The sequence below is a fragment of the Anas platyrhynchos genome, chromosome 18, assembly GCF_047663525.1.
Source record: "Anas platyrhynchos isolate ZD024472 breed Pekin duck chromosome 18, IASCAAS_PekinDuck_T2T, whole genome shotgun sequence".
Lineage (NCBI taxonomy): Eukaryota > Metazoa > Chordata > Aves > Anseriformes > Anatidae > Anas > Anas platyrhynchos.
Genome location: NC_092604.1, coordinates 9,133,574 through 9,157,307, shown reverse-complemented (window position 1 = coordinate 9,157,307; position 23,734 = coordinate 9,133,574). Strand labels below are relative to the sequence as shown.

Genomic DNA, 23,734 nt, shown 5'->3' with positions numbered 1-23,734 from the left:
AGCTTTCCTCTCTGCAAGGCAACATCGTGCACTTGGAGGCAAAACTGCTTTATTCTTGCAACTACATGCTGAAAGGGTGCCAGCACAGCTACAGCTGTTAACTCTGCTCCAGCCAGAGCCTGGGGGCTCTGGGGCTGCTTGGGTGGCTGCTGCGCTAAGGACGTGCGAGGTTTTTTGTCCACAGCCACACGTTTTAGTTTCCAGGACGCTTTTAGTCCCAGCCTGGCACTGGTTACACAGTCCCATGCCTCGGGCTGACGTGGTGCCCCGAGAGCACCAGGTAGTGCTGAGTGATTTGGGAAGAGAAGGTAGAGTTTGGGCTGGCAATATCCATGTCCAAAGCAATACAGTCACTGCTGCCTGTTCCTCTTCCCTGGGCGGGGGGGAAGCACCATCTTCGGAGACCTCCAGCTTCCACCTCCAGCTCCTACCTCATGAACGACCTTCTCCCTGTCCTGAAGAAGGCCTCGATCTGTTCCAGGGACCTGCCTTTGGTTTCTGGGACGCAGCAGCCCGTAAAGAAGACGTTCCCAGCGCAGATGACAGCGAAGAACAGGAACGGCACCTCGAGGCCAAAGGCTTCCTGAGAAGCGGGGCAGAAAGCAAATGTGAGCCAGCTTGGGGGGCTCTGAGGAAGAGCTCTGAGACACCCCCCGGGACAGTACCCACCACGACCCGGAGGAAGAACTGGGTGAGGGTGAAGGCTGTCAGCCAGCTCACAACCACGCAGAGGCCTGAGGCCACCCCCCGGGCTTTCAGAGGGAGGATCTCCGACATCAGCAGCCAGGTGATGGGGCCCCAGCCCATGGCATAGCCTGCAGGGGAGCAGAGGGTGAGGTGAGGCTGCTGAGGCTTCAGAGCCCCTTAGGGGAGCACAGGAAAGCCCTACACAATCCTGCCCTGCTCCCCTGTCAGTCGGTCATTATTTTTTCCCCACATACACTCTCAGTCCTGAAAAGCGACTTCAAATGCTATTTTTCTCAACCTCCCCATCCCAATCCCAAACTCCTCACCCCATATCACCCTGTCTCAGAGGAGAAATATCCCCCAGGCTGGTTTCCTGCTCCGTGCTGTGGTCCTGGGCTCTCACCCCCTGCACCTACCCATTATGAAGAACATGGTAGCCAGGAGGGGGATGAGGGTGATGTAGTTGATGGACTCCGCAGGAGGGCTGGCAGAGCTCGCCAGGGTCCTGTTAGTGATGGTGCCGTTCTGAGAAGAGGGCACGAAGTGGATGTAGAGCCCCATGGTCAGGTTGGAGGCCAGCATGACACCGGCTGTGGAGAGATGCAACAGCACCATGGGACTGAGGGGTGAGCGATTCCTTCTGTGCCTTCGTCCAAGCCCCTGGAGTCACCTCTGCTCAGGAGCTGAGCCACCACCAGAGACCCCTCCTGAGCCCCGTGTGGTTAAATTCCCACTCCTGCACGTTTGCAGAGCTGCTGGAAATAGCTAAAGAACAATTGCCCTTGCACATCGTGGCAGAGAGACTTACCCGACACAAAGAGGAGAATCTTCCTGCCAGCTTTATCCATCGACACAGCAGCAATCGCCACCGAGAACAGACGCACCAGGCCGACAAGAGCCGCATCGTACTCCGGCTTCTGCAACAGCAAAAGCCGTGGGGAAACTGAGAGGGGAGATCCAGGACAGGGCAGACATCCCCGACGACAGGGCAACCCGAGCTCACCAGGATGACAGCCGTTTTCTTGAATATTGGCTGCAGGTACACGAGGACACAGGTGACCCCAGAGAGCTGCTGCAGGAACCTCATGACCACGGCAATCAGGATGGGCTTGTAGATGAAGGGGTCCTTGATCTCAGCACAGGAAACCCGCCGGCTCTGGAGGGGGACAAAGTCAGAAAGACAAGATATTAGTGCCTTGGGCACAACCACAGCACCCAGGAAGCAGCTCAGGAGATGCCCAGAGGATGCTGGACTTGACCATTTTCATATCACATCTCCCACGTGCTGGAGGTGAGCCTCGTCCTCTCCTCACCTGCTTCCTCACGCTGTCCTTAATCTGCTCATACTCCCGGGCATAGTCCGTGTCCTTGCCCCGCAGCCAGCACAGTGACTGCAGGGCCTCGTCCTCCTTCCCCCGGGAGAGCAGGAACCGGGGCGAGTTGGGCATGAAGCAGAGCAGGAGGATCATGGCCAGCACCGGCACCTCCCCTGCCACGGCCAGCCAGCGCCAGTCCAGGAGCAGCCCTGCGGGAGGCAGCCAGGTTAGGAAGGGAAAGCACAGGGAGAAGCCTCCTGTGGGCACCCCAACAGCAGAGATTTAACAAAGCCAGAGAGGGAAAAACCAGAACAAGAGTTCATGGTGTGCTGCTCTTCAGCCCTGACAAAGCCTCAGCGGAGCCCCTTGCACACCCGTGGTGGTGGCTGCAAGGGGAACGGATCCATCAGCCCACTAGGAAAGTTGTTTAAAATAAACCCGCCTTCCCTAGGGGCTTTCCTGCCTGTTGAACACTGAGATACTTGCCCAGCGCGTAGAGGATGAGGGAGCCCAGCACTGCCATGATCTGAGGACAAGCGCCCAGCATGCCTCGGACACCGGGGTGGGAGATCTCCGAGATGTAGACCTGCAGCAGGACAGCGCACACAGCGGAGCTGCAGCATGCAGCCAGCACCAACAAAACCCATCCTGCCGTGCCTCACAGCCAGGGAAAACCCAAAGTGCCGGGAAACCTGTCCTTTGGGAGGGGAAATCTGCAGGAGCCGGTCCTGCAGCAGGGTAAGGAGAGCCTTGTGGCACCCATCCCTCCCGCACCCATCCTCGCCTGGTGTGGGAGAAGCACACGCCCAGACTCCAGTTACTGTAAAGATGTGCCCGAGGGTTGCTCAATCCTCCCCTTCCTCTGTTTTATTTGATAAATGGAGGAAACTGGTGCCGGGGAGGAACAGGGCAGGGAACAAGGACCTGCCTTCCACTTTCTGTGGACAGAAAAAGCCTGGCAGCACGGGAGCAGCTCAGGCTGGCCGTGCAGGGAGCCGCTAACGTGGTGCATCCTCCCCATCCCCTATATCCAGCCCTGAAGCTCTGCTGATGCCTCCAAAGGAGCAGAAGACCCCGGGATCAACTCCTGCACCCTCCTCACCTCCCATCCTTCCACCCCCTTTGCCAAACTCCCTCCTGGGGCATATTACCGGGATGGATGCGGATGTCACACCGCCGGCGTAGCCCGTCAGCACGCGGCCCAGCAGCAGCATCTCGATGCCCTGGGCGCCGGCCAGCAGCGCGTACCCCACGGCGGAGGGCACCGCCGAGAACATGATGCTCAGCTTGCGGCCCAGGCGGTCGTTGAGGAGCATGGCACTGAGCCCCCCCGCTGCCGCCCCCAGCGTGAACACCGACTGCGGGGACACGGAGAGAGAGAGAGGGGAGGCTTCAGTGGGTCCTCGTTGTCCCTGCCTGCACCCCCCCAAGCAGGGACAAGCCCGCTCCTCACCCCGAACCAGGAGGCTTTGTGCCGGTCCAGCCTCAGCGCGGGGTTGGGGTGAGCCTCCAGGGCGGGGATGACGGGCGAGGTGTAAACCAGGGCGAAGCCGAAGCTGAAATTCCCGAGGACGGCGGCAAACACGGCCAGGTAGAGCCGCTTGTTGTGGAGGCTTCTGAAGGGGACAGAGCAAGGAGGATGTGTTGGACACCACCACGGCACCCGATGGGAAGTTTATCTCACCCTTTTTTGTGGCTTTTCCCCCGTGCAGCCCAGCCCTGCCCTTTGCCGAGGCTCCCGGCCAGCCACCGAGGGGTTTTCCTGGGGAAAGGCCCTGGCTGGTGGGGTTTTTCTGAGCTGAGGAGCAGCCGCTTCTGCCGTGCTGTGTCTGCCCATCGTGCCAGGGCTGTATGGCCCCCGGGGTGGGTGAGAGCAGGACCCAGCTCCGTGGGTGCCACCGATGCTTTCCAGGTGGCTGGGTGGTTGTCAGCCAAGAAACAAACCGAGAAAAGCAGAAGCTCACAGCAGAACAACAGGGGCTTCTCTCAGGGCCCCCCACCCGACAGTAGGACCCCATGTCCTACAAGTGTCAGACACCCCAAAGCTCTCCCAGGCAGGCACACACAGCACCGGGAACCCTGGGCACGATGAGACCCCCTCAAAACACACGCAGGGAGCAGCAGCGGTGGGCAGCAGCTCTCCCACCCGCTCCCCAGCCCCAAAATGGGGCACACGGCCACCCCACGGCCCCGGCCCTCACCGCAGGTACTCCTTGTCCAGCCTCTTGCTGACGCCCTCGGGGAAGGTTCGGTACGAGGAGCTCGGCTTCCTCACCAGGGGCTCCCGTGCGCTCGGCTCCATGGCGGGGGCACGGCCGGTGCCGGATGCTTGAGGCAGGTTCTGGGGCCTGGGAGGAAGAGGCAGCTGAAAATGAAAGGGGAGAGGACGCCCAGCGTTGCTTAATCGGAGAAATCTGCGCCTTGTGGGCTCGTGCACGGCCAGCTTCTGGGGAGGAAATGGGAGGGGGGGCAGAAAGTCAGCAGATGGGGAGCCACGGGGGGATGAGGGCACTCCGCGAGCCCTCCCCACGCACCCGGCCAGCCCTGCTGTACCCCACAGCACCACCACAGCAGCACTTACGGGGCTGATCCTCACCGAAACCCTCCTACCCCAGCAGGAAAGTCCTTTAGCTAAGGTCACGCCTCACCCCTTGGGGAACCAGAAGCAGCTAGGCTGAAAAAGGGCTGTGTTGTTTTTTTTTTTCTTACTGGGGTGAATTACATTGTTGTGGCCCGCCGCAGGGAGGGTTTTTCAATGCAGAGCAGAGGAAGGGAAGGAAACGAGAGAGGGGCGAGCACAGAGGGGGCACGAGGGAGCAGGTGGGGGCAATGATGAGCACTGATGAGGATGGATGAAGGGAAGGTGGCATTGCTGCCTTGTTGGGAGCTGCTGGGGGCTGGCTTGGCCCTCACCCCACCAGCAGCATTGTGCTGGGCATCTGCAGCTCCTGGGGGCTGCGTGGTCCAAAGTTTGCTCTGTAGGGAAGAGAGGGGACTGCTGGCTTTGCATTTGGATTTAATTAGCAAAAGGTGTCTTTCCCTAATTCGCTTGTTTCCGTGATTCACCTCAATCTGTGGTGCTTTTGGGGACCTCCTGGGTGGTTTCTGCACCCTGAGTCTGTGTGCGCTTCGGTGCTGCTGTGGCTCACGGCGCCTTCCCTCCGTGCCGAGCCTCGAGCAGCCTGCTTCCCCTTCCGCAGCTCCATGTCCACAGCCTGATCAATGCTGGGGATTTACACATTTACAGCTGACTCAGCCGCTCGGGGCTGGGATTTCTCTGCGGGAAGAAAGGTCACGGAGCAAGGGGATGTCAGGCCAGCTCATCAAAAAAATTCCCAGAGCTGTGTTGGGCCGTGTAGGGGTGTCACCACAGCCTCCAGGGATTTGTTGCCTCCCCTAGAGCTGGTACCTGCACCCTGGGTGTCCCCCCTGTTTGCAGACACCACGGGTCACCTCCTTGGTGTGAGCTTTGTGCCATGTGTCAGGGCCCGTGGTGGCACTGCCCTGTGCCAGGTCGTGGTCCTGCGTGGGGTGCTGGTGGCCGGGAGGTGTTGGTGCTGGGTGCATCTTGCAGGCTGTGGAAAATTTGCAAGGACAGCTGATACAGAGGGAATTTGAGGAGGAAGGATGCTGCGAATTCACTGCTGTGTCAATTTGTAGCATCCTTCCTCTTCAAATCCCCTGAGGCCTCTCTTGGAGACAACTACTCTTTGTCCCCTCTGCCCCTCCCAGGCCTCAGCCTTTTCCCCAGATCAGTAATACCGGGTCTCTGCAGTGCAATATTTACCAAGTTCCGCCCCAAAGCAGCTGTCTGTCAGCCCTGTGAGGGGTAAAATCCCCTCCACGAGCCTTTCTGGATGAAGATTGCCTGCAGGTGCTGAGCCCAGGGGTGGTCACTACAAGGTCTCTGTGGGCTGAGGCCGATACAAGGTAAGGCTTTTCTCTTTTTATTTTCCTCTTGATCCTTGTGTTTTCTACGAAGATCTCAGCTGTGGGCTGAATTAACTATTTTTGACTTTTTCCATGGTTGTCTCATTGCTGGAGGAGCTGCTCGGTGGCAAATCTTTGGGGCTGAGCGTGTGGCCCCGTGCAGGGTCACCCCAGCTCTGTGCTCCCGGGGGGTTTCTGTGCCTGGCTGCAGACCCTACTGGGACCAGTGCTGCTTACACCAAGGGTGCAAATCATGCATTACTTGTCCGTGGTGTGCTTGGGGATGGTTGGAAGATAGGCTTTTGTGCTGTGTTCATGGGTTTGTTGCTCTGTTGTCTGTGCATCGGTTGGCCTTGGGTGTCTCCCAGGGGCTGGGAGCTTTCCCTTGCACAGGCAGGAACTGAAGAAGGAGCAGATGATGGGTCCTGATGGTGTGCGGGGCGGTGCTGGCCACTGTGGACTGTGGCCACTGCTGGCCACAGTTGTGGCATTTGGATGGGGAGAGGATGGTTTTGGGCAAGCCACCACAAAATGGCCGTCTGCATACAATAACACCTCTTGCTTTGGGACCCCTGGGGCGGTGCAGGGCAGTGGGGACTGGGAACACTGGTGGGATGGGGATGGGACCCCCACCGGGCTGGGGGTGTCTCCTGGGCACGTGGCTGCTGCACGAGCTTGTTGCAGACCTCGTGGGTGGATGCAGCATCTGTCCTGAAGGTAGAGCCACATGGCTAGAGGAAAGAGAGGAGTGCTTAACCCAACCTCTTCCCCTTCTGTTTGGGGCAAAGCAGTGTGTTGGAGAGGAGCCCTGAGCAGTCGGCTCTCTGAAACACGAGGCCTTCTCCAGTTTCTGTGCAGATTTGTCAACTGTTTCAGGCAGGAAATTGCTGCGTGTCTTGAAAACCCTCCAAGCACCTGTAATGCTGGGAGCGCGGGGGAGCCGTGTCTGCGGGTCTGAGCTCAGCGAGCCAGGGCTGAACCACCAGGCAGGTCCCGTCCCACATCCCCAGAGCCACCACCCTGCCTCCCTGCTGCTCTCTGTGACTTTCTGTAGGTCCTACCAAAATATACAAGGGGTGAAAGAAGATGCTCTGTTTCTGTGCTGCGCCATGGGTATGGGACAGGGCTTCTGCCTGTTCCTGCGGTGTGGGACAGGGCTCCAGGCCCCCGTGGGTGACACGGTGGGGACGAGGCCCCTGTGTCGTGCAGGCAGCAGCCTGGTGGATGGGCAGCCTGGTCCTGTTGTGAGCTGCTGGCTGCCTCCAGCACGGAGCATCACTCTGGCTCTGTGGGCTCTTTCTCCCCCTCCAACAGCTGTGCAATCGCTCACCAGCACATGCTAAAAAAAAAAAAAAAACAAACAAAAAAAACCAAAGAGCATCGAAGCCGCTTGGCAACCCAACCCACCCAATTCATCAATTAATTGCTGTTCCCCTTGTAAGGGAGAGATCGTTCACTCCTCAAGGCCGTTTGTCTCCATCTGGCCGCGTCCCTTCATCAATCCTCCCCGTGTGTCTGACCCGCTGACGGCTGTGGCGAGACACACGGATGCTTGGTGCCTGCTCCAGGGGTGCTGTGCCCTGGGCTGGGGCACGGTTGACTGTCTGCATCCCCCTCACCCTGTGTGGCCGCAGCAAATTTGGCATTTCACACCTGCAGCTGCTCTGTGGGTGATTTTGGGGAGCTTGTGGTCCCTGCCAGGAGCCATCAGTGCGATGCGGGGCTCTGCTGGTGAGCAGGGCCCTTGGAAAATGGGGGCTAACGGTGAGTGTGGGCTCAGGGCAGTGCTGGGGGCACAGGAAGAGGCTTGCAGAGGTGGGGGTCAGTGCAGAGCTCCGTCTCTCTGCTCCCCCCCAGCTCTCTGAGGCTCGAGGGCTTTGCAGAATGGGGTCTGGGCATCTTGTTCCAAAGGGGCACTGGTGCCTGCAGCCCCAGCTTGGCTTTTCCAAACAGCCAGGAGGAGGCCAGCTCTTTGCTGCATCCCTCGCCACACTCCCCACCCCTCCAGAAAAAAAATCACCACCTCTCCAGGCTGCCATCTGTTTCTTTTGTTGGCCTCGGAACTTGCTGAAATGTATTTCGATGGATGGAGGGAGGCAGAGTGGAAGAACAGAGCCTGGCAGGCTGCATGGTGAGTGGAAAATCGTTTTTTTGGGGGGACTTTTCTGGAGTTTGAAGCCTTGATGATGGATGTGCGTGCGAGAGATGGTAATGGCTTTGTAAGTATCCAAACACAGAGCAAAGGAACAACTCCTCCAAATAGACTGAGAAATGTTTGTCGGCGGGATCCCGACAGAAGGAGAGCTGTGGGGCTGGATGATGGAGTGCTGTGGGGCTCAGGAGCAGGGCCCTGCATTTAATGCCTCGGAAAAAACGGTACCAGGAGTTCTGAAAAAACATTAGATACTCGCTATGAATGTGTCAGAAAAGTCTGAATCTTGCCTCAAAGCAGGGCTCGAGGAGGTGGGTGGCGTTTGCAGGACTGTGCCGTGACCCCGCCGGGCAGGGCTGCGTGTCCCTGCGCCGCCTCCTCCCGTCCCGTGGCCGTTCTGCTGCCGGCGTCCAGACCTACTGACAACAGGGACGGGTTTATGTGGAAATTTTGTGGGGATAAATATTTGCCTGTCAGCAGGGCTGGGCCGAAGCATGATTTCTCATGTGCAATTTGGAAATGACATTTCCAAACAAAATTAGAGTTTCCTCTTGAACGTTCTTGTTTGTTTGTGCGTGAAGTCCCAAAAGTGTGGAGTTTGGGGGTTTTCCTGGTTGATATACAAAGAAAAAGCTTGCTAGCACCTCCATTTTCCCCCCACACACCTTTTTTTTTTTTTTTTTTTTTTTTAACAAGGTTTTTTTTTTTTTGGTGTCCCGTTTTCATCCTGGTTAAAGCAGGGCTGTGCTGGAAGATGTGGGTGATTTTCAGCTGCCCATGGGATCTACCTCTTGTCCAAACTCTTACCAAAAGCAGGATATATATATATATATATTTTTTTTTTTTTTTTTTTCCTGCTTGTCAGGCTTTTTTTCAGGGTGTAGGAAGCCTCAAGTCCCAGCACAACTTCCAGTGCCCCCGAACAGGTGGAGGTGAGCCTGGAGAATTGTGGAGCAAAAGGGGATGCGGGAGGATGGCAGTTTATGGTCTTCCCTGTGCCATGGTCATTCTTTACATCTCCTGCTGTAGCTTTTTAGCTGGCTGCTGGCCTGGGATGGTGTGTGAGCAGTGCTGAGGTGCCACATGTCCCAGGCTGAGCTTTTCTAGGGCTGTGGTGGCTCTGGGACAGCAGGGACTGGAAGGAGGGATGCACCCAGCGGTGCTCCCACTGTGTCCCCACAGATCCGTGCCTGGCCTTTCTTGGGCAAAGCTCATGGTTGAGCTTCGTGCAGGTACATCTGTGTGGCAACAGCACAAAAGCAAGGGCTGAGCATCCCCAAGGATGCTGTGGTGTGGCTACAAAATGTCACCTTCCCCCGTGCCTCTGCCCTCGGCAGTGCTGGCAGAAGGAGACGTGTGCGTGGTGGCGGTCCTGGTGCGCAGCGCGGGCAGGGCACGAGGTCCTGGTGCCCCAAACCTAGCGGGGCCCATGGCTTGCAGTGGTGCTGAGCACACACACAATGTCCTGGATGCGTCTCTTCGGGCAGGTGCTGCGCTTTTTGGATGGCCACGGCTCCCACACGGTGTTGCAGGAACCTCGATGAGCACAGGGCTGTGCCCTACAGCAGTGTGCCTGGGGACAACGCAGAGCCTCGCTGGGCTGCAGGTGTGTCCTGGGGCAGGTTGTAGGGGCTGGGCCTTTCCCTTCCCCAGACCTGGTGGCTTTGGTTATCTGCAGCCTTGGCAGGATGCTCTGCCTTCGTTCAGCTCGGCTCACGTTCATGGGGGCTAAAATACGGGTAAAAAAGAACAAGAACAGGGAAGTTTCTTTCTGAATCCAAGAGCCTTAACGTGGCTCTGGATATATAGGTTAAAGTTTTTGATTCCTTGTGTTGGTAAAGAGATAGTAAATAAGATAAATATAAAAATAAAGCAATATTTAAGAAGAATTTTGTTTAAACATAAATACATATAACTTAATATAGCTTAACTTTCTGAGCCACGCTGTTGGGCTTTGAAGTTGTTGGCCTCTGTTGTGGGGCCACTGTCTGGGGTTTTTGGAGACCCCTTCCCTTGCCCATGGGCATTTGTGCCAAGTATTTTGAAATGAGGCTGCTTTTTTTTTTGTTTTCTTTTTTTTTTTTTTTTCTTTTTTTTTTCCTTGATGGCAAGGGCTGGATTTCTATATTCCTTGGGACACAAATCTCCCCCTAAATTCCTGAGAGCTGCCGCCTGCTCCTTCCTTGGCCACGCGCATTTTTTTCCTGTTTAATATGACTATTTTTTTCTTCTTTTTGTTTTTTAAAAAAAGGGGCAAAACAAAACATAGCGTTTCCTTGATTTAATGCGAGCCAATTACGGCTCCCAGGCTGTTAACTTCATCACCGCTTCTTCCAAGAAAGACCTTGGTAAAATAAACCAGCGCGGCGGCGGAGCGGAGCTGGCAGCCGGGACCTGCCGCCGGGCTCCGTGTGCGCCCGGCGAAGCCTCGGCCCCGCGGGTGGAAAAAAGCTAAAGCCTCCTCCGCTGCGCACATGCCCTCTGAAATATCCAACCACTTGTTGTACATCTGCTGACGGATACCAACTGGAAAGGAGATTAGTGCTCAGACTCCTGCGCTGGGCTGTCTGCCCCTCCTAACGAGGAGCAGATGGCAGCCCTCGCGAGCGTGGCGCTGTGCCTCCGGCACGGCAAATGGCAAAATCAGGAGGGCTGAGGCCGAGGGACCGTGGGTGCCAGGGCGCGTGCCAGCGGCCCCGAGCTGTGCCAGCATCCAGGGGTGGCCGATGAAGGGGTGCTGGGGGTCTGTGGTGGGGTTTTGGGGGGATGCGGGCATCTGGGTTGATGCGGTGAGGGCTGATGCGGGGTGTTGGGGATGCTCCAAGGAGCGCTGGGTGCTCGGCTCCACCCATGGGGTCCTCAGTGCTCTGTTGCCCTGCCCATCACACCCAGATCACTCTGTGGGCAGGATCAGACCCCTTGGACCCAGGCAACACCAATGTGGGTACCTGAAGCCCAATGGCATCCACCCAGGGAGAAACCCCACGTGGGACACCTCACCTCTGGCGTGGCGTTTCCCACCCCAGCCACCTTAGGATGAAAAATCTCCTGATGGCACTCAAAGCAGCCAGGGGCTGAGCCCACGGGCAGGGTGCCTGGGGTTATCTTGCACCCGAGGCCATTGCCATTTGCTCGGGGGCTTCGCAGGCACTGGCAGCACCGAGCCCGTGGCTGTGCGGCCGTCTCCTGAAGTGCTCCGTCTCTTGGCCGGGGGCCAGCTCAGGAATGTTAACATATTTTATTTTATTTTATTTTATTTTCTGCAGCTAATTCGGGGCCGTGGGCAGGCCCCGGCGGCTGGCGCTTGTTTTTATTTTATGTTTCTTTTTCAGCGGCGGTTGAATTGAAAATTAAGATGTGCTGGGACCTAATCCCAAATAAAAACGCCAGTGTGCTCCCTGCGGGGCCCTTGGGTTAACCTCCGAGGCGGGCAGCGTGCGGCCCCGCGTGTGCCTCGGCCCCCGGGACACCGTCCCCGTAGTGGGGCCGAGGAAAAGCAGCTCCCTGAGCTGCCAGAGCGCTTTCCACCTGTGTCAGGGTGGGGATTGCACATAAGCGATTTGCCAGGCAGGCACCTTGGCCCTGAGGTTTCCTTATTTCCTACTTTTTTTTTTTCTTTAATTTTTTTTTTTGACTCTCCTGGATTTGGGACTTTGGGGATTTTCCTATGGGCTGATGTGGCACGGGGAATTGCTGTCCTTCGTTTGGCTGCCAGCAGCCCATCCTGGGGGTCAGGGGACTGTGCACCATGGCAGTCGAAGGGATTCCTATGTACAGGGGATGGCTGTGCCCTCGAAGCAGGGGAATAAAGAGCTTTTTATAAGCCTGTTTTTGCAGGAACCTTTTAACCCATTTATCCTTCGGTCAGAAAATCTTGTTGATGAAATCTGGAGCGAAAGCAGAGATCTGAAGACACGTTTCTGCTCTGCTGGCCGTCTGTTACCAGGATAATCTCGTTACGGCCACCTGCTCGGCCTTGAGTGGATCTTGAATATTCCTGGGCAGATATTCACTCATTTTATTGGCATAACAGCACCCTGCCCCAGAATCCTGGCGTGCCCTCCAGTGCCCTGTGGATGCTTTATCGTTCAAGGTAATTGGAAGCGGTACAAATGACTTTCAACAGAAGTAGCTTTGAGGTTTTTGATGACCGAGATGCGTCAGGATTTTATTCGGGGCCTTTGGGCCAAGCCCTGTGTGCACTGATACATCTTCACCTCCGAGGCTTGGCGAGGTCAGTGGGTAGGGGTGGCTCGGGGGCTCCCAAAATTCATTTCCTCTGGGAAAGCCTCCTAAGACACCTACACGCCCTGAATGCATGCCATGTGAGCCAGGCCTTGCAAGAGACAGAGAAATTTGGGCAAGAGAGGGAGCAGGGTCCGTACAGGAGAGGGCCGGGAGGTGCAGCCCTGCTACTGGGGCCGTGCGTTTTGGGGAGCCCTCGGTGCCCTGCCCGCCCCGCAGGAGCTCATGTGAAACGCATTAAAAGTGTAAGGAAAGGGAGCACGACGGTTGGGAATCATTTTGTTTGGGTTTCTGAAACATGCGCATGAAAACACTGTGTGGTTTTCTGACAAATTTGAAACAGTGCTATTCAATTCACTCCAGCATTGCTACTGTTGATCTAGCAGACTGTAAAGCATTTATTGGAGTTGCTTGAGGCGAACTTAAGCATCTGTGGAATAACAAGTCCAGGAAGTAATTGCATCCACAAGGAAAATATTTTTATGTATAATTCAGTGACCCATTTTATAAACATTGCGGTTCCACCTTGGACTTTTTTTTTCCTTTTTTTTTCTTCTTTTTTTTTTCTTTTCACCCGCAGCTTCTGCTATCCAAGTGTCTGAGGTTAGGGAAGTATGCGGGATCAGGTTTGGTGGCTCGCCTTTTGGGGCGGAGGCAGGAGGAAAACCCCGGGGTGCCCGGCCGTGCTGCAGGGCGGTGGGGGCGCAGCGCCGACTGCTCCCGCAGAGCTTGGCAGGCGAGGGGGAATTGTTTCGGGGTGAGGGCTCTGCTTTATTCCTAAAAGCCGGCTCGAGGGGAAGCTGAGTCACTTACAGCCTGTGTGGCATCGCGCTTGGGTGGTGATGGGGGTCACTCGTGCCCAGGACGGGGGTTGTGCCCCACACACCCGTGTCTCCAGCACCAATGGTGAGGCCATCGCGCACGGCTCAGCTCTGATGGGAAATGGGGATTTTAGGAAGGGCTGGACCCGCCCTGCGGGGCTGTCTGCTGGAGGATGAGCCAAGCCCCGCTGCGGTGGCTGATGAAAGCGTTATATTGATGCTTTCCTTTGAATTATTTTTCTTTGGGTGAGGGGAAGTGGGCTAAAAACAAAAAGGCGACCAACCACACCTCTGAGGAGCCGGGTTCCTTCTAGAAATGCTTTTAGCAGCCAAAAACTGTGTAAGATTTTCTCAATCTCACGATGTCCATTTTGGGTGTCTTCATTTCTTCATTTCCATGCGATGTGGAGGCTTCTCCCCATGCCCTCTCCTCAAAGCAGGGGCTGTTTTGCTCACATGAAGCCTTGGTTATCTGGTGGTCCCCCCCCTCTGTGCCACCGAACCCCCAGTGCTGGGATGGACCCTATATACCCAGCAGGGTCCAGGATGGATCCACCATACCCAGCTCTAACCTCTCTAAGCCAGGCAGCCCCTAAAACCGAGGGGCAAAGCCCGAGCTCTGGGTGCCAGGCAGGGGCTCCCCCCCTTTTCCCCGGTGTTTTTATCCCCCTGCCACTCTCCCTGTGCCGTCCCCTGCCCCGCAGCCTGGCCCCGTTCCAGGGCGGGAGGACAAAACAAAACAAAGCCGGCCTGGGAGTAAATATTATCTGGATATAAAGGAACGCTATGTTTCTTTGTATGGGTCTAGAATTTCTGCCTTTTAACAGCTAACCTTGACTCAGCCAATATCCACAACATGCAGCCCTGGCCAAAATATGCTGGGCCTTAAAGTACCACAACAGCTGTTTTTCTTGCTAAAATATGACATTAAATTTTTTGGACGGCTGGATGCTTCCTTGATGAAAGTGGAATAAGGGGCTATTTTTCCTCCCTCTCCTCCTCTTTCTCCCCCCATCCCATCATTCCTCTTCCTCCTCCCGTGCCCTGGTGGGGCTGGAGCCCCCCAAAACCCCAACCCTGGCTGCGAGGTGAGGGTGGGAGGCTGCTGGTTTTAATGCCCCCCCCTCTTGCTCTTGGATCCCTCCCAACGCCCGGCAGGGCCCCGGCCAGCAGCGGCTGCAGCCCTGACATCTTGTTTTGCTGGTGGCTCGTGGGATTTCGGAAATGTTCCGCCCTCAAAACGGGGGCACCAGTGGGAGGCCGGGGCTGCGGCGATGCTCCCGGCACTTGCCCAAGGGGACCGTGCGGTGTCCCTGGTGTCAGCGGTTCCCCCGGTGGCTTTTGTGCTTTGGACACCCCATCTGTGCAAATGAGGTGGTTTTGGGGGTTTTTCAAGAGCTGGGATGTGGTGTGGGAGCCCTGGGGCTGCATCCAGCCCTGTGAACCAGCGGAGGTCCCTCTCCCCAGCCCAACCCCAGTTTGGAGAAATCTCAGCCAGTTTTGTGCAGGATTTGGCCCCGCTTCGCCCTGTGCTGCCCACAAGGAGCTCAGCCTTGGGCTGGGTTTCCTGGCGGTGGCACCACCTTGGCAGCACCCAGCGGGATGGCAGCTGCTGGGGGTGGATGCGGTGTGTTGGGGGCAGGACAAGCACCTTTCTGGGCAGCGTGCTCCTCCACGGGGGCTTTTCTTGGATAAAACGTGGCGGGCAGAGGGTGCTGCTTGGTGCTAGGGTGAAGGAGCCACTGCTGTGGGTCTGGAAACACGAAAACAGCTGCAGCAGGAGCAGGGGCGATGCTGCAGTGGCTGAGCAGCGTTGGTCCATGGCACCCGGGCGTGGGGGCAGTCATGGAGGGGGGAATATCAGTTCCTTTGTCCATCCTCTCCTCGTCTGCAACACTCCTCATGTGAGCTGTGGGCTTTGCCATTTGGAAAACCAAAGTCCCTTCCCTCCACCCCTCTTTCTCCCCCCTGCTTTTTTTTTTCCCCTTTTTGTTAAAGATCAGCTTGATTTTTAATGGGAGACAGAAGAATTTTTAAAAGGGGGGAGATGGGAACCAAACCAGGACTGGGTTTTCATTGCCCAGAGCCTCCCGGGCGTGTTTATTTTGACTGGGGCCTGACATTTCGTGGGCCGAAAAACCAGGAGTGACGGAGAGGTGCCGCACGGCTGCGGGCAGCGATAGCATCGCAGCTGGGGGGCTCCAGCACTCCAGGTCTGGATCCCCAGCACCGTGCCACCCTTACCCACCACTCCCAGTCCCTCATTGTCACTGCGACACCTATTTACACCTCTTTTACCTGCTGAGCTGCCAGGGACGGATCCCCCGAGCATCTCCCGTGTGCAGGCGACGGGGACGCGGCGCGGGTGTGCGTGACCGCGTGCGCCCAGCGCAGACACAGCGATATTTCTGTGTGTGTAATGTATGTGTTCCCCTTTCCCCGGACAGCTACCATGTGTTTGGAATTAGCGCCGCGGTTGCAGGGGGAGAAGGCAGCTGGGTTTCTCCGGAGCATTTCAGTGCTTAATCTCTGAAGAATGCAGAATGTCTGTCTGGATGCCCCGGCCAAGATCAACTCCGCGGCACGGGGAGGCCAATATAAACGTTCATGTTTTGTGTCACCGAGATTTCATTAGATGTTTTTTATGTAATTGCATAAGTCGAACTACTGTGATGAAAATGCCACAGTGAACAAATGAGATGAATTGTGAAACCTCTCCTTCGAGGAGACGCTGGCCTCCGCCGGACCGCGGGGATCTAGCTCCAGTCTCTTCCAAGGCGCGGGTGACCTTTTGGGATAAAGAGGAGGCTGTTTGCCTGGCCTCCCCCCTTGCCCCTGATGTCAGGGCAGGCTCAGGCCGTGGCTGAGCAGGAGGTGTCCCTGTGCTAGGCTGGGGTCTTGGGGGGCTGCTGGTGCATCTCCTGTGGGCGCTCATCCCTCCTTTTCCCAACCTGGGGGGAGGCAGAAAAAGCTCCCCCATTTCTTGGCTGTCCTATGTCCGAGCACCCTGCAGCCTCTGAATGATATCACCGGGCTCTTTGTGTCTGGCCTTAAATCTCCTCGAGAGGAAGGGAGAGCGAGCTGCTGGGCTCAGGGCTGCCTCTGAGCTGAGCCCAAATTTGCAGCGCCGCCGTGCGTGAGCCCTGCCGCTGCCCCCCCGCTGCCAACCAGAAGGACTTGGGTAACGTGCCTCTTCGAGGCCTGGCACATTTCCCCGATTATCCAGATTAATGCAAATTTAATGAGGCCTTAATCACTGCCTGCTGGGTTCAGACACAGACAGGCTGCCGGGGCCGGGAGCTCGGTGGGGCGGTGGGTGCCGGGACAGGATGGTGCCGCTCCTCCCCGGGGGCACGGTGACACCAGGGGACCCGGTGGCTCCCTGTCCAGCCTGGACCTTGGTGGTGGCCTGGTGGCTCCGAGGGACACGAGGCCGGACCTGCAGTGACAGGCAGCAGCTTCTGCGAGACGGGCTGGAACGGTCGCCCTCGCCGCAGACACATCTGCTGGGCGGGAGGGCCTGGAATTTGGGATATTGTTTTTCTGGCGGGGAGCGGTGGGTGCCAAAAGCCTGATAAATTAATCACCTCGGACATGGGTCAGTCCAGCTTCTGGCGTGTGCAGGCTGGGCCCCCCGAGCCACTGAGCGGAGCCGGGGCCGCTGCGCTGCGGGAGCTCATCGCGAGGCGCTGGGGGTGGCGAGGCACGGGGAGGGGGCTTCGGCCGTGCCCCCACCTGCCCCTGCTGTGGCTGTTTGCAGAGCAGGGCCCTTCGGACACCGTCCTGGGGCAGCTCCCTGCGGCTGGGCTCCGTCGTTCCCTGCCCAGGCTGCTGTGTGCCTTTGGCCCATGGGAGATGGGGCCATGTTTGGGATCTGTGCAGCTCCTGGAGGATGGAGATGTGGGATGGAGATGTGCAGGGTGCAGCTGCTGGGGGCCGTGGGGAGCTCCTTGTGGTCGTTCAGCCCTATCCCTGTGATCAGGGGCTTGGGGCTGGGTGTCCCAGCTCTGTGTGTGTCGGAGAGCGCAGAGCTGGGCTGGTGGGGGTGATGCTGGTGCAGCCCAAGGTGGGAGCTGTGCTTCCCCCCACCACAACGGACGGCATCGCGGACCCACCACGGTGGTGTTGGTTTGCAGGGATCTGTTCTGGCCGCTCTCCTTGCTCAAGGTCTGCACCTCTCCAGACTCCTATTTCCGTTGGGGAGAGGCTGGGTGCTGCAGGTTGGTGCCTGTGTTGCGTATCCCATCCCTGCAGGGTGGTATCCTCAACCCCTCTGGGGCTCAGAAGAGTCCCTGCTGCTCCTGGTGCTACCCAGAGGGGAGCAGAGCATCACTCGCCCACTGCTGGGGTTTTTGCACCAGCAGGGGACAAAGGGGATTTTTCTGTTTTTAATGAATCCACTGCCATGGATTCATTAAAATATTTTGATGAATGTACCTCCTCCGTGGTTTATTTACTCTCCCTTCTTGTTTGCTGCTTCCGTTGCCACAAAGCACCAGCATCCATCCCCTGCCAGCAGCAGCACTTGCGTTACCTTTCCCAGCCTTTCTTGTGATGAAGCGGGAAGTAAAGCTTGGAGAAAAGATCCCGCTGGAGCCTTCAACACAGCTCGGGCTCTGCCTGTGTCTCGTGAAGGTGTTTACAGGAGCTGTGCGGGGCTGGGGCGCGCTGCTCGGGACACCAGGAGCTGCTCGGGGCAGGAGGTGTTAAGACACAAGCCATGCGCCGTAATCTGTGTTTGGGATCTGAGCAGATCTTATCAGGATGATGCAAAAGCCTCCCTCCATCCCTCCTGCCTTCTCGCCTTCCTCTCCTTCTCTCTCCTTTTTTCTTTTTTTTTTTTTTTTTTTTTTTTTTTGGTCCAGACATAATTAATGTAAACCAAATGCTTTGTGCACAGCTGCTGGCATCCTGAAACCATTTTGTGTGTGGTCTTTCCTTTAGCCCGGACAGAGATGGAGCAAAACTCTGAGCACTATCCCAGACCTGCCTAGGTAGAGAGCTTCGTCTCTTGCGCAGGAGGCACCTTCGGTTCCTGCGTTTCCCCGGTGGGATGAGGTTGTGCGATGGCTGGTTGGGCTGGCTCAAATAAAACCACGGAGCTGCCCAGAAACTTCATCTCCCAGATCCAGCCAAACCTAAGCTGAACTTTTCTCGCTGGTTGGAGGAAATTTGCTTAACTGAAACCCCAAATGTCTGTCTTATTTTCGTGGCAGCCTCTGCGTGCCTCGGTTCCACTGGGGCGGGATGTGAACGTGCCAGCGCTGCTGCAGGGCGGATTTCCTCGTGCTGCCTCTGGCACCTCTGCACCCCTGCAGCAGGGAGACCTTGTGATGTATTTTATTTTTATTTTTTTTCCAGCCAAAGGGCCAATTTCTGATCACTGCTCTCACTTGGTGTTTCCACTGGATCTTTAAGGCTTGAGGTGTGAGGGAAAGAAGCAGCCTCCGGCCCTACCTGGTACGGTCCCAAAGGCTCTGCCTGGCTGTGCTGTGGCTGCACCCCCGGGCTTCTCTCTGCTGTGTCTCCAGAACTGAGGCTCCCCAGCCTCGTGCCTTGCTGCCAGCTCTGCCTGGTGCCTCCAGCCCCATCCAGCCCCCCTCAGGTGCTGCTTTTCCCCTCCGTTTTTCCAATTGCATGAACTGAAGCGTGGCATCGGGGCTGTTCGGCACAAGAAATCATCTTTGAGGTCCCATCCTGTTCACTCACTGGTAGCACTTTGGGTGTGCTGAGAGAGGTGCAAAGCACCACAAAGGAGGGATGCTGTGCTTTGGCAGAAATCCCCTTTTGGTGCCAGATGCCTTGCTGAGGCGATCCCCCACCGCCAGTGCCGCCTCGCCCAGGGCCCTGCTCTGAGTCAGTGGCTGAGCATCTTGCAAACGTGTGAGCTAAATGGGAAGCATCTGAGGGCTGTGCGTGGACGTGCTTTGGATTCCAGGGTGATTGGGATGCTGCAGATGCCTCTCAAGAAGGTGGGCTGGGTGGTGCTTAGAGGAACATGAGCTGCTGCGTGCAAGCTGCTCGGGTGCTGGAGGCAGGGAATAGGTCACCAGCGATTCTTCCCGCATTTCTGCTCCCAAATGCTCCCAGTGCTGAGGCTGGGACATGAGGGGTGACAGCTCTTGAATATCTGTGCGGAGACTGGGGCACACCTTGAGGTGGCTCCTCCTGGGACAGCGCTGAGCCCAGGGCTGAGCAGTGAGCCCATGTGCAGTGGGGAACTCACATTTGGGGGCAATATTTGTGATTTCCAGTTCCTTTCTTCAAACAAGGACGCCAGTCAGGACAAAGCAGAAGGGTTTGCATTGAGGTGTTGGGTATTTCGACAAAAAAAAAAATAAAAAAAAAAAACACAACAAACAAACACAAAGCAAGCTTGGAGAGCACATGCATGTGTCCACACCATAGCTTGGTTAAAAAAGAAAAGCTTTCTGTGGAAGAACAGTTTCCGTGGAAAATGTTCAACCAGCCCATGGTGGGTGCCTGCAGGGGCTCAGGTATCCAGGAGGGGTGATTTCTGCTCTCAGTGTGTGATGGGGTGATGCTCAGAGGAGAGAGGAAGACCCCAAATAAGCAGAGAAATGTCCCCCCAGCCCTCAGCACCCAGCCCCGTCTCTGCACAAGCAGGCTCGGGGCCGTGCGCCTGGGGAGCCCCAGCGAAACAATTCCCTCCGCAGGCTGCCCCGGGGCTCCCGAGTGATGACAATTTTAAATGAGTGAGAGGCTGAAAAATAGTGAGTGAGATTTTTTAGAAGGTCACCTTGGCCAAGGAGGCAAAAATTCTTCCTTGTGTGAGTGAGATGCTTTAGGAACTGCCTTAAAATTAATCCAAAACATGAGCCCGGCTCCAAATGAGTGGGACTTGGCAAGACGGCTGGACACATTATCTTTAAATATAGGCAGGCATCCCGGAGGGTTTCTGGTGGTTTTTCTGGTCACTTCTTATTCTTCCGTCTCCCCCTCCGCTCCCCCCTCCTTGCATAATTCTGTCTATTTTAATGCTTGGTTCCACATTTCGGGCAGTCATCTGTTTATGGCTGCGAAGCCTCCCCAAACCGGGCAGGGTTGCGACACCGCGGGCGCTGTCGCCTTGGGGTGGGTTTGCTTGCAGTGGCTTTTTTCTGCGGGAAGAAGAAACCCCCCCTTTTACCACCAAAGCAGGGAGGCAGCAGCCAAGCTGTTGGACACGTCTGGACGTATAAAGACACATCTGTCTTTAATACTTCCCTCTGAAGGCCAGGTCCGGCCAGAGCCACGACAAGCCCGCGCTCCGTGCGTGTGCACGCGCTCGGGAAGGGCCTTGGCAGTGCGGCGGTGCTCGAACGGTTAGAGCCACATGTTCTAGCAAGCGCAGCTTCCTATTGACTTGTTAAACATTTGCTATTTATCAGATTTTGCTTTTAAACTGTCTGTAACAGTCTGGGAGAACTTGTGTCAAAATCCCTTCCAGATGTGGAGGTGCTACCCGATACTGTGGTTATAACCTGGGCCCTCGCTCCCGCTCAGTTCCGATTAGCTCCACTACTGTGAAAATGAAAATGCAAATAAAGGGAACGAGAGGGAGAAGAGGCGTGTGTAAAGCTTCCCCCCAGACCTTCCCTTTTGCGGGCAGAACGGACCCTTCCTTCATAATGAGATCATGACTTTTATCACTAAACATTTGCTTTGCTGGAAAAACGCAGGTAACCGGGGGAAAGCAGCCACCCAGCCCTGCCTGTGCACGAGGCTGTTTTTAAGGCAGCATTGACTTTTTTTTTTTTTTTCCTTTCCCCCGTTTAAATAATGCTTCTCCGGGTCTGGGGCTTCCAGACACATCAGCTCTTTTTATGAGCATCAGATGATGTGTACAGTTGGAAACCCGGCCGGTTCCCTCGCGTTTGGAGCACATGGATCAGATAAAGACGATCAGTTAAGCGCTTATTGAAAGGCTGTTGCGAGCCCGGGCCCTTTTTTTAGCAGCACATGCTCCGCAGACATGCTGCCCTGTCAGTCTGCAGGAGAAGCTCTGGGGCCACGAGATATTCCCAGATTAAAACAGCTCCTCTCGCTCCTTGGTATCTGTCAGATCGTATAAGGCCCGAGCCAGCTCCCATTGTAGCGAGGGAGGGTTTTTCCACTGACTTTAAGAGGCGCTGGACCGGGGCCATCCTCTCTGTAATGCGGATCCGGGAGTGTGCGTGATGCTCTGCATGATGACAGAATTTCTGGGAGATTGGCCTAAACCAAAACCTTGGACCGCCGCTCCCTGGGACCGCTCTGCCGCAGGAGCAGGGAGGCTCGAGGCACCGGACCTGGGTTTGGAGAGAGCTTCTTGCAGCTGCGAGAGCGTCGTGGCAGGAGCCAGGCGAGCCCTGCTGCTCCCCGCCTGCCCCTCCAAGGGCTGAGGGGCTTGGATTTGGGATTTGGGGCTGTGCCCACAGCCCACGTCCATCCCCAGCTCTGCTCGGTGGGCCGGACACCTGCGGGTGTGCGAGGGGCTCGTGGCCAGGGTCTTCCCTTCCAGGATGTTGAGTTTCAAGGTGGGGTGTCCTGGGACTGGCACCCCCTCGCTGAGCCGCGTGTTACATCTGCTCTAACTCTGTCGTGTGCTGCTGCAGAGAGGGGTTATTCCTGCAGAGCCGTAGCAAATCCCACCCTGCTCCTCCTGGGTGCACCCTGAGGCTCCTGCAGCACAGCAGACCTGCTTTGTGCTCCACAAGGAAATGTTCCTTGGGGCTGGGATGGCTGGGAGATACCGAGTGGGTCTGGGTGGGGGCTGCGGTTGCTCCACATCCCTTTTTTCCAGGCTGATGGATGGGCCTGGTCTCATATAGTGCATCTGTGCCGTGTCCCAGGGCCACGGAGCCCTGGTGCTGTGTAGGACATTGGTGGTGGCTCCCCTTTGCCCCTGCAGACCTGGTTTACCCCTGAGCTGTGCCCTGGTACAGGGCGCAGACATCTCCTGGATGTCAGAACTGTGGAGGGAGCCCAGGGTAAGAACTCTCCTGGGCTCCCCGCAGTGCTCCTGGCTCTACCTGCACAAAAAAATCATCGCTCCCAACCTCCCAGGGAAATCAGATTCCTCTGTCCCTCCCCTGGGTGGGGCAGGACTTCTCTGGAGGTCCCGGTGGATGCCTCTCCTGGGGCTTTCCATCACCGCCACCCAGGAGCTGCGTGCACTCAGGCTGGAGCCGCGCTGCTTCTGGAGAGCAGCAGCATCACCGTGGCCCGGCGATGGCTATGAAGCTAGATGGCTGTTAGCATGGCTAGAAGATGGAGCCAGGACCCCGTTAACCCGGCAGGTCTGGGTAGGGTGGCTCAAAACGGGAACGTGCACGGAGAAGTGGCAGGGAGAGGGTGAGCGGTGCGTGGAAAAAGCCGAAAGCCGCCCTGCAAAATCACATGGTGATAAGGCGTTTTCTGGAGTGCCCCATGCAGCTGGCAGCAGAACCCAAGCTTTTATGTTTCGGTCTGGCCAGTTTTTCACTTTATGCAGCCAAAGGGATCTGGATAAGGTTTGCCTGGAAGATTAGCTGGCACTGAGCCCCACTAGACATCTCTGGAAGCCTCCCCTCGAGCAGCAGCGGGTCCTAACTCCCCTCTCGTCCCAGCCCTGTGGCAGGCGAGCTCAGGGCAGCGGGTGTCACCTGGAGGGGACAGGGACACTTCAACCATAGGTGCTGAAAGGGGCTTCAAGGGGCCAGCCCCGAACCCTCCTGCAGGTTGGTGCCCACCTCTCCCTCACGGGAAGGCACTCTGCCTCGGTGCTGGTAGCAGATGCCGCTGCTCCGGAGAGGAAAGCCCAGTCCCTCCCCTCTCATTCCTTTTTTTTTTTTTCCTTTTTTCCTTTCTTTCCTCCTCCCCCCCTTCGTGCCGATGCTAAAAAAGCCCGGGCGGTTTCGGCTCCGTGAAACCCAAATGCCTTTTGCAGCATCAAGCTCGGATCCCATAAGTAATATCCCAGTGTTCGAGAATAAGACAGTATATGAAGTAGACGGGGAGCTATAAAGACGCTTTAAAAGGGGCAATAAAAGTTTTGGGTTTCATATCGTCTTACCAAAGAAGAGAATAACAGAGAAGCAGGAAATTTCAGTAGCAGACATGACAAAGGTCACAGCACTCAGACTGCACCTTAGACGAAAACACCTACTCTTATGAAAACAGCAAGAATTTTTGGCAGGGGCTCAAGAGCTCTTACAGGCAAAGCTCTCGGCAGCGCTAAAAGGTTACAAGAGACTGTTTTGTCTACGTTGCTGTAAATGTTTATAATATTTCCCTGCATTTGTACTGCATGGGATATCCTGCCCGGGAGATAGCGAGCTCAGCCCCTGCAGCCACCTCCCGGGTGCGGGGTGCCCGCTCCCACCTGGCTGCACCCATGGGTGCTGCCCCGGGGCTGATCCCATGGCAGGGCCGGCTGCGATTCTGCTCCTAGGGTGGGTGCTGGTCCTGTCCCGGGTGTGGAGGGCTGGGTGCTTTGCAGAGTGGGAGCAGAGCCTGGGGGCAGCAGCAGGGAGAGGGGGGGGAAAAATGCTGTTCTTTTTTTTTGCGTGTAATACCCCAATACCATTTTGGGGTATTTTTTCTTTTATTTTATTTTGGAG

General features: G+C 56.5%; 1 protein-coding gene across 8 annotated transcripts; it reads right to left on the bottom strand.

Annotated features, from left to right (window-relative positions):
- Positions 1 to 27: 27 nt before the first annotated feature.
- SLC2A6 (solute carrier family 2 member 6) lies at positions 28 to 4,742 on the bottom strand. Of its 8 annotated transcripts, none has more exons than XM_072025389.1 (11): positions 4,600 to 4,742; positions 4,205 to 4,368; positions 3,457 to 3,619; positions 3,155 to 3,361; positions 2,490 to 2,589; positions 2,001 to 2,212; positions 1,691 to 1,843; positions 1,496 to 1,604; positions 1,104 to 1,277; positions 670 to 815; positions 28 to 583 (listed from the first exon to the last, which is right to left on the bottom strand). In XM_072025389.1, exons 2-11 carry the CDS (start codon positions 4,303 to 4,305, stop codon positions 428 to 430), a joined length of 1,521 nt encoding a protein of 506 aa, XP_071881490.1. In that variant the 5' UTR covers positions 4,306 to 4,368; positions 4,600 to 4,742; the 3' UTR covers positions 28 to 427. The 8 variants fall into 8 exon arrangements, with proteins under 8 accessions (XP_071881490.1, XP_071881489.1, XP_071881488.1 ...); XM_072025388.1 differs by having other exon boundaries at positions 4,205 to 4,449; positions 4,600 to 4,732; XM_072025387.1 differs by having other exon boundaries at positions 4,205 to 4,449; positions 4,585 to 4,717.
- Between the last annotated feature and the right edge of the window lie 18,992 nt (positions 4,743 to 23,734).

What these genes read in the sequence shown, in the direction of transcription:
- SLC2A6 (XM_072025389.1), bottom strand. Translation starts at nt 4,305, where the DNA reads ATGGAGCCGAGCGCACGGGAGCCCCTGGTGAGGAAGCCGAGCTCCTCG. An exon ending in TGACATCCGCATCCATCCCG is followed by an intron (nt 2,590 to 3,154) that starts GTAATATGCCCC and finishes GTCCTGCTGCAG; the next exon opens with GTCTACATCTCGGAGATCTC. An exon ending in AGGACAGCGTGAGGAAGCAG is followed by an intron (nt 1,844 to 2,000) that starts GTGAGGAGAGGA and finishes GTCCCCCTCCAG; the next exon opens with AGCCGGCGGGTTTCCTGTGC.